The sequence below is a fragment of the Lucilia cuprina genome, chromosome 5 (genome assembly GCF_022045245.1).
Source record: "Lucilia cuprina isolate Lc7/37 chromosome 5, ASM2204524v1, whole genome shotgun sequence".
Lineage (NCBI taxonomy): Eukaryota > Metazoa > Arthropoda > Insecta > Diptera > Calliphoridae > Lucilia > Lucilia cuprina.
This window is the reverse complement of record NC_060953.1, coordinates 43,595,583-43,605,478: the sequence shown is the minus strand read 5'-3', so window position 1 is coordinate 43,605,478 and position 9,896 is coordinate 43,595,583. Positions and strand designations below refer to the sequence as shown.

The window sequence follows — 9,896 nt, the reverse complement described above, 5'->3', positions numbered from 1 at the left end:
TCTATCTATCTATCTATCTATCTATCTATCTATCTATCTATCTATCTATCTATCTATCTATCTATCTGTCTATCTATCTATCTATCTATCTATCTATCTATCTATCTAGCTATCTATATATCTCTATCTATTTTGGCAAATAATCCTATTCCAAATAAATGCTATTACAAATAAAAGGTTTCCCAAAATTCACATTAAAAACAAATGCATGTTTATACATTAAAAATATCTATTATTTTTGCACTTTACATTTAAATTCTGCACCTTTGCTTAAGCTCTGCTACATATGTTTTTTTCTTTTTTTATAAATGCACAGCAAATTACATACAAACAAAAATTTTAAAAGCACCATTTTTTTTTTTTTTTTGTAATTGAAAAAATATTTTTTTTTTTGTAATTTTTATGTAATTGAAACTTTAAACTTAAATAATCTTTATTATGTTAAAACAATAAAAATAATAAAATAACGTAACTGTAATATAAAACAACGTAGAAGTGTTAAAATTATAATTTTATTCTTAAATACAACAATAGTACTCACCACAGCTGCATGCTCCAAAAAAAAAACTTATTATAATTTAACTACATAGTCTCCGAATTTCAACAAAAATATTGTAAAAATTCATCATTTATTATAATTTATATCTAAATAAAATGCAAGACTAACATTTTACTATCTTTCAAAAAAAAAAAAAAAAAAAAAAATAGGTGAACATGATATGGATCGGGAATTTAAATTGCCCAGCACTACATTCATTGGTGGAGAAGAAAATCAATTGCCCTTAAGGTATGTTTTTATTCGATACAATATAATAAATTCAATTAAAACACTTAAAAACTTAAATTTTATAGAGAAATTTTGAATCGTTTGGAAAATGTATATTGTAATAAAATTGGTGTTGAATTCATGTTCATCAATTCATTGGAACAGTGCAATTGGATTCGTAAACGTTTTGAAACTCCTGGCGTTATGAATTTCTCACCTGAAAAGAAACGTTTGATTTTGGCTCGTTTGACACGTGCTACTGGGTAATTTATTTATTTAATTTGAATTTTAAAAAATCTTTTATAAATACTGTATTATGTTATAGATTTGAAGGTTTCTTGGCTAAGAAATACTCTTCGGAGAAACGTTTTGGTTTGGAGGGTTGTGAAATTATGATTCCCGCTTTGAAGGAACTTATCGATGCCTCTACAGAGTTGGGTGTTGAATCTGTGATTATGGGTATGCCCCATCGTGGTCGTTTGAATACATTGGCCAATGTATGCCGCAAACCTTTACATCAAATCTTTACACAGTTTGCTGGTTTGGAAGCTGCTGATGATGGTTCCGGTGATGTAAAATACCATTTAGGTACATACATTGAACGTTTGAACCGTGTCACAAACAAGAATATTCGTTTGGCTGTTGTTGCTAATCCCTCTCACTTGGAAGCTGTCGACCCTGTTGTACAGGGTAAGACTCGTGCTGAACAGTTCTACCGTGGTGATCAAGAAGGCAATAAGGTTATGTCTATTTTGATTCACGGTGATGCTGCTTTCTGTGGTCAAGGTGTTGTCTATGAAACTATGCACTTGTCTGATTTGCCCGACTATACTACTCATGGTACAATTCACGTTGTTGCCAATAACCAAATTGGTTTCACTACTGATCCACGTTTCTCACGCTCCTCACCATACTGTACCGATGTTGCTCGTGTTGTGAATGCTCCCATTTTCCACGTCAACGCCGATGATCCCGAGGCTGTTATGCATGTGTGCAGAGTTGCCGCCGAATGGCGTAACACTTTCCACAAGGATGTCGTTATCGATTTGGTCGGCTATCGTCGTAATGGCCACAACGAAATTGATGAACCCATGTTCACCCAACCTCTTATGTACCAAAAGATCAGAAACCACAAAATCTGTTTGGATCTCTATGCCGATAAACTTATCGCCGAAGGCACTTGCACCGCTGAAGAAGTTAAATCAGTGGCTGATAAATACGAAAAGATTTGCGAAGAAGCCTTCGAATTGGCTAAGAAGGAAACACATATTAAGTACAAGGACTGGATCGATTCTCCCTGGTCTGGTTTCTTTGAAGGCAAGGATCCTTTGAAGGTATCACCCACTGGTGTAAAGATCGAAACCTTGGTACACATTGGCAACAAATTCTCTTCACCACCACCAAATGCTGCTGAATTCGTAATTCACAAGTAGGTCTTGTGTTAATTTATTTAATAATTATATATTTGTAAAATATTGTTTCTTTTCAAAGGGGTCTTACTCGTGTTTTGAATGCCCGCAAGGCTATGGTTGATGAAGGTGTTGCCGATTGGGCTCTTGGTGAAGCCATGGCCTTTGGCTCTCTCCTTAAGGAAGGTGTTCATGTCCGTTTGTCTGGTCAGGATGTTGAACGTGGTACCTTCTCTCATCGTCATCATGTTTTGCACCATCAATTGGTTGACAAGGCTACTTATAATGCCCTCCAACACTTGTACCCCGATCAAGCACCTTACTCCGTTTCGAACAGTTCATTGTCTGAATACGCTGTACTTGGTTTTGAACACGGCTACTCCATGACTAATCCCAATGCCTTGGTCTTATGGGAAGCTCAATTCGGTGATTTCTTTAATACAGCTCAATGTATTGTCGATCAATTCCTTTCCAGTGGTCAAGCTAAGTGGGTACGTCAATCCGGTTTGGTTATGTTGTTGCCTCATGGTATGGAAGGCATGGGTCCTGAACATTCATCGGCTCGCGTTGAACGTTTCTTGCAAATGTCTTCTGACGATCCCGACTATTTCCCTCCAGAATCTGAGGAATTCGCTATCAGACAATTGCACGATATTAATTGGATTGTTGCCAATTGCACTACCCCAGCTAACTTGTTCCACATTTTGCGTCGTCAAATTGCTTTGCCCTTCCGCAAACCCTTGGTACTCCTTACTCCCAAATCTCTATTGCGTCACCCAGAAGCCAAGTCACCTTTCAGTGATATGGCTGAAGGCAGTGAATTCCAACGTATCATCCCCGAAAAGGGAATTGCTGCTGAAAACCCCAGCGGTGTTAAGAAGGTTATTTTCTGCAGCGGTCGTGTATACTATGACTTGACCAAACAACGCAAGGACAAGGGCTTGGAAAAGGAAATCGCTATTGTTCGTGTTGAACAAGTGAGTTGTAAATAAAACTCTTTAAAGATAAAAAGATTTTATTGTTATTTATTTGTTTTAGATTTCTCCCTTCCCCTTCGATCTAGTCAAAGAACAAGCTAACTTGTACAAGGATGCTGATTTGGTTTGGGCTCAAGAAGAACACAAAAATCAAGGCTGCTGGTCTTATGTGCAACCACGTTTCTTGACCGCCCTTAACCACGATAGAAATATTAGGTAAGTCATTTTGTTTCCTTTTTCTGTTTTCTTTTTTTATGTTTTTCTTTTATTTTCAATTTAATTTTGTTTTTGGCTTTATTTTTTTAAACATTTGTTTTTTAATGCTTTCGTTTTAATTTTTTTTCGATTTTTTTTGTTGCAAACTTATTATTTTGCCAAATTAATTTGTTTTAGTTTTTCTAATACCTTTTTGATTTTTTCCTTTAACTTTATATAATTTTTTTAGTTCCTTAGATGTATTTATCTTTTACTTTTTATTTGCAATAACTTTTCTAAATACCACCTTTTTCACCATATTTTATTTCACCTTTTTTGAATGAATGATTTTATTTTCTGCACACACCAGAGTTGTCTCTATTGTAGTTAAGCACACCCTCCTCCACTTTAAAGTATTTATTTATGAAAATATTTTTTTATCTTTATGTTGCTTGTTATAAATTTGTAAAATGCTGTTTATAAAAAGGCCAGCAGTTGTCTATCTGTCTCTACCTTCAATTGTAAACTGTTATAAAAGATAGATTCTACTTGATATATAAATTAAGTTGATTCTTTATTTATGGTTCACTTTGTACGACTTTGTCCGATGTTGTTTAATATTTTCTATTGACATATCTCGTCTACGTTATGTTCTAAAAAAAACGACGATAAAATTTGAAAGATATTAAAACCAAGTGAACAGAGTTTATTAAATCATTGAGCTGCCTTGAATTTGCAGCTTTCCAAGTCATCTGAGTCCAAACTTTGAAACAAGGCCAGTGTCTTAACTTTGATTTTAATATCCTTCTTGGGGGAAAGGTTATATAAGTTTATCATTCTGTTTGTAATTTCCACTATATGTATATGTATTTTACAGATTCTACAAATTATATATTCTGATTCCTTTAAGATAGCGCAGTTGATTAAATCCCGTTTCTAGAGATCCTAGTCTATTCCAAATTCACTTCAGTTCTGGTTGTAGTCCAGTTCTAGATCAGTTCAATTTCAGTTGTAGTTTGATAGTTATACTCTAGATCTGTTCTAATTATGCTCTAGTACTGTTTCAGTTCAGTTCTACTTGAGTTCTAGTTCAGTTCTAGTTTAGTTCTAGTTCTAGTTCAGTTCTAGTTCAGTTCTAGTTCAGTTCTAGTTCAGTTCTAGTTCTAGTTCAGTTCTAGTTCAGTTCTAGTTCAGTTCTAGTTCAGTTTTAGTTCAGTTCTAGTTCAGTTCTAGTTCTAGTTCAGTTCTAGTTCAGTTCTAGTTCAGTTCTAGTTCAGTTTTAGTTCAGTTCTAGTTCAGTTCTAGTTGAGTTCTAGTTGAGTTCTAGTTCAGTTCTAGTTCAGTTCTAGTTCAGTTCTAGTTCAGTTCTAGTTCTAGTTCAGTTCTAGTTCAGTTCTAGTTCAGTTCTAGTTCAGTTCTAGTTCAGTTCTGGTTCAGTTCTAGTTCAGTTCTAGTTCAGTTCTAGTTAAGTTGTAGTTCAGTTCTAATTCAGTTCTGGTTCATTTCTAGTTCAGGTCTAGTTGAGTTCTAGTTCAGTTCTGTTCTAGTTCTGTTCTAGTAAATTTTTAGTTCAGTTCTAGTTCAATTAGGTTCAGTTCTAGATCAGTTCTAGTTCTATATTACTTCCAGTTTAATTCTTTAATAACAAAGTTATTGAAATTGAATGATTCACTACACTTCACCAAATTTCTTGCAATAAATAGTAATGAAAACGTGCAAGACCATAATTCTTACATACAATACAACGAAAAGAGATCTTCGATTTAACCAACTATTCTACTATTGTAATTTTATAAACTTAATAAATAATTTAATAGCTCATGCATGTTTTACAAACTTAATAATTATATTTAAGATTTCGAAACACGCAATTGACGTGTTTTAAAAATAATTTAAATCTTCGATAATCCTACCATATATCACCTACATAAAAGACTTTGAATCATAAACATTGAGCATGGCTTTTTTTCTCTCTTAAGTTTTTTTTTTAGTTTTAAGATACTTTTTTCTTAATTTATTCTTCACTCAATAATTTTAATTTAACTTTTATAATCATAAAAAAATGTTATTTTTTAGTTTTAAGTTGTCTAATAATTCAAAATTTCCTTAAGTTTTTTTTCTTGTAAGTTTTCAAATAAACTCAGCAAAGTTTACGTGTGAGAAATCATTGTAAACAAAACCTTTTTTTGTTCCCAGTGAAGTGATATAACAGCCTTTAAGCAAACCAAAATTTTTCCTACATTTTTTTTTTGTGTTTTTTGTTTGTGTATGTATTATTGTTATATTGTTGTTGCAGCCCCCATGATGCTACTTCCTCTTCCACTACTACTACCACTACCAATACTAATGAGTCCGATTCCGCTAATCAATCGAAACCCTGGTTAAGTCGTATGTTTACATCTGGTGGTAGCAAGTCTGCTGATAATGATGCCTCCTCTGGCAATCAACAGCAGACTGGTGAATATTGTGAGAAGAAACATTTTGATTTGAAAAATGTACGAAAAGATTTCAATAGACCCGCTGGTCATTCTGCGGCACCTGGTGTGCGTGTTTCTAAAACTGGACGCAAAATTAGGTGAGGGTTCTTCTACCACTAAAATAACTCTATATACATACATAAATACATACTACCTACCTACTACCACATCTCTTCTGTTCTGTTGTACTCTACATTAAAATTGTTTTAATTATTATATAAAAAAATAATAATAATAAGAAATGCAAAGCAATTACTTTTGTAGTGTTTAAATATTTATTAGTAATATTGTATATTATTACTTATATATTTATATATTAATAATTTTATATATATAATTATATAGCATATATACATTTACTAATGTTTTTTTTTAATCTTGCCAGCGATTAAAACAAGATTTTTGTTTCATCTCTTATATGTTCTTCTTATACTATATTCTTTATTACTTATTTTATAACAAAACTTCTTTACACTTTCTTTACTGTTTTTCTTTTTTTGTTATTGCAAATTGGCTTTTTTCTTTTTTGTAACATTTATGAAAATTAAATTTTCGTTTATGCATTTCATGTTATTATCATTTGTCTTTTTTTTATTCGTCTGTATCTAATGTCCCACAATTGCATGTACAGTTTTTCTGATTTTTGTTTTTCGTCCTGCACTTAGTTTAATTAAGTTTTTTTTTGTTGGCTATCATCTTCATCTAGAGTTGTTTCAGCTTGATCATTAAAAAGTTTCATTTATTTAGATTAATCTACATATTAACCACATCAAAAACAATTACAATGTTTAGTAGTTATAAGTTTTTTAAGAATTTATCTATTATCTAAAAGGATTCTTAAAGGTGTTTTCAATTTATTTTTCTACTCCACAATAGATTTCAATAATATGCAATTCTGTTCTTAAAAAACAACAAATTGATACATATGAAAAAAACAAGATTTGACATATCCAAAGACCAGTCCATAAAATTATAAACAAATTTTATATATACAACAATTAACCCAGTTTTGAACTAAACGTTTGACTTGTCCACAGGACTAGTCTATTGTTTAGTTTACGGTCTATTGTTTAGTTCTATGAACTAGTCTATTAATAAAGATATGGAGGGGTTATTTGATTAATTTGATAAGGGGATTATTGTGTAAATCTCTTCCCCTCATTTCATATCTTATTTCATATAAATTGTTTTTGTACTTCTGAAAATTTATATGAAAATATAAGAGAAGTAATTTATAAAATAAGAGAAGTAATTATTTTATGAACTAGTTTATAGAACAGTCTATGGACTAATTAAAAATCTAGTTTATTTTTCGACCAGTCTAATGTAAAACAGATCGTAATATTAACCTGTATCGTTTGCATTTATATGGAGCTCTTTTAAAATTCTATAAAGATTTCGATATTTCCTTTCGACTGTTAGAATAGACTTTTAAATTGCTTGTAAACAATTCTCTAAAAAGAATTGTTTACAAGCAATAATTCTCTAAAAAGAATTGTTTACAATATAAGTTCTAATGTATGGAATTTTATTATGAATAACCTTGGACTAGTATGATGTAACTAGTGCATTCAAAGAAAATAATCTATGAGGATGATACAATCAGGCAGAAGCCTGATAAAAATACAATAGAGACAAACAAGGGATTACTCTACAAATGTTAATCAAATAGAATATTATTTAAATAACGAAATTTTTGTTCACAACTTAAATGGATAGAGTCCTAGCAGTTCGACAAAGAAATAATGCATTTTAAAATAAGCGAGATTAACACTAACCTCTAACCATAGTATTGTCTCAAATTAGTCTTTCGTTGCAGAAGTACTCTTTGTAAATGAAAATGAAGACATTCTTCAATTTAGTGCCACTTTTGTAAGGGTACATGGGTACCACTTTACTGCGATCTAGAGAGACTTATTGATATGTATTGACTAGTTTGGACTAGCTTTCTGACTGCATTTTTGTTATCAGTTGAGTGACTATTGCCTACCTCTAAGGACAACTATGTAGATGTGATTGTCTCCCTGAAAGGCTTTGATGTGCTAGGTTTTAAATGATGTTTATAACCCAGAGTTTATTGTCCATTGTCGATCCATGTAAATCTTGTTATTAAAGAAATAACAGTTTTTAATAATAATTATAATAGTTTTTCCTGTAAAAGCTATTTTTTTGTAATTAAAAGTGTCACAGACACACACTTTGGAAGTAGAGACCCCCCCCCCCCCCTCATTTTTCAACGTAAATGAAAAGTCAAAAGGTAGATGAAAACAGAACTTATATCTTTAAACCATTATGCGAAGTAATATGCCAGGTGTGTCAGAATGGTGTGAGCAATCCAGGCAACAATTGTCATTAAGATATAATGACAATGACGCAAGAGTTGTTCTATAACTCAGGGCTGTTGTTCTCAAATTACAAATTTTCACTAAAATTTAAATTTGTTGCTATATATTGAAATTTTCACTATCAATTTCATTTTCACTATCAATTTCATTTTCACTAAATCTCTAAGTTCACTAAAAAGTAAAAATTTCATCCAAGTTTTAATTTTTTTTTACTAAAAATATTTTTTTCTCTTCAAACTCTTATTTTCCGCTAAAATTTTTTTTTTTTACTAAAAATTCAGTTTTTAACTCAAAATAAACATGTTCGATAAAAAATTATATTTTCCGTTAAAAAAACTCAAATTCGAAATTTTCACAAAAATCTATTTGTTTCACTAAAAATTAAAATTTTTGCTAAAAATTAAAATTTCGCTAAAAATTAACTCAAAACTTAAAAATTTTCAACCTAAATTTTAAAAAATTGCCTAAATATTTCAATATATTTACAAAAATAAATTGAAATTTCACTTAAAATTCTTTTGATCACCAAAATTCGATTGAACTAATCCGATATATGAGGCACAACGGACGATTTTAAATTCCAGCAATTTCTTAAGAAAGAATTATTTGAAAAATATAAGAAATAATTTCCATAAATATAAAAATTAGATCTTAAATAATACACTAAATAGTTGAGTTTTTAACAAAAAAAATAGTCAAAGAAAGAATATTTAAGTTTAATAATTGTATTTTACTATAATAGAGACAATAGATCATTTATTCAAAAACTTATCATATCAGTTCTAAATCATCAATTATCATCCAGTAGTAATAGTTTGCTTGTTATCTTAAGCTTTAAAGTTTTTATTTAAATATTATAAAACTAACACTTATATAATTATTTAATTTTTATTTTTTAATCTGTAACTAATTTGAATGCTTTTATTATAAATTAATTATTATGCTTTTTAAACAAAAACTAAATAAATAAATGTGTGTAAATTATGTTAATGTTTTTTTAACAATAACAAGTTGTTATTAACAACATTTACTTAAATATATTTTAAATTAATAAAATACATTTTTTTTAATTATTTCATAGCTATGCTGGACGTCCATGTGGTGCTTCGACTGCTACCGGTTCTAAGGCTCAACATATACGTGAATTGAATGCTTTGTTGGCTGATGCCATCAGTATCTAAATGACTCTTAAATAAATGATGATAAATGGAGAAATTTCATCATCATCATACAAAAACATCTTATTATCATCATTTATTTTATTTTATTTTTTTTTAAACACAACACAATTTCTAGTGACAAACTTTTAACGACTTAAATGGATCTATCATACATACGCGCATACATATACAACATTTAAAACTATAAATATATTGAAAAGATATTTTTTTTCTTAATTTTAATTTTATTTAATTGATTATGTTAAATATATATATATATCTACTATACTTTAAACATACACCCACACATACACATACATATTTTCTCTGTCTTTGACAAAATTTGAAAAAAAAAATGAAATGTTTGTTTTTCGTTTAAAAAGTGAAACCAAACAAACATTTTAAATTACCAATCTTTAACTATTAAATATTAAACAAAAAAAAAAAAAAAAAATAACAACAAAAACGAAAAATGTAATTTAGTTTAGATAATTGTAAAACTAAGAAATGTAGTTAAAACTTCTTTAAACAGAAAAAAAAACTAATAAATCTCCTCTTAAGTTTTAA

At 29.9% G+C, this 9,896-nt stretch overlaps 1 protein-coding gene across 2 annotated transcripts; it reads left to right on the top strand.

The window, feature by feature from the left end:
- Positions 1–663: 663 nt before the first annotated feature.
- Positions 664–9,896, top strand: LOC111689680 (2-oxoglutarate dehydrogenase-like, mitochondrial). 2 transcript variants are annotated; one of them, XM_023452151.2, is made up of 7 exons: positions 664–787; positions 853–1,029; positions 1,092–2,195; positions 2,258–3,152; positions 3,214–3,368; positions 5,644–5,922; positions 9,251–9,896. In XM_023452151.2, the coding sequence occupies exons 1-7, from the start codon at positions 720–722 to the stop codon at positions 9,348–9,350; spliced, it is 2,778 nt and encodes a 925-aa protein (XP_023307919.2). In that variant the 5' UTR covers positions 664–719; the 3' UTR covers positions 9,351–9,896. The 2 variants fall into 2 exon arrangements, with proteins under 2 accessions (XP_023307919.2, XP_023307920.2); XM_023452152.2 differs by lacking the exon at positions 5,644–5,922.

Coding starts and splice junctions, on each gene's coding strand:
- LOC111689680 (XM_023452151.2), top strand. CDS start 720: ATGGATCGGGAATTTAAATTGCCCAGCACTACATTCATTGGTGGAGAA. Junction 2,196..2,257: donor GCTGAATTCGTAATTCACAA/GTAGGTCTTGTG, acceptor TTCTTTTCAAAG/GGGTCTTACTCGTGTTTTGA. Junction 5,923..9,250: donor AAAACTGGACGCAAAATTAG/GTGAGGGTTCTT, acceptor ATTATTTCATAG/CTATGCTGGACGTCCATGTG.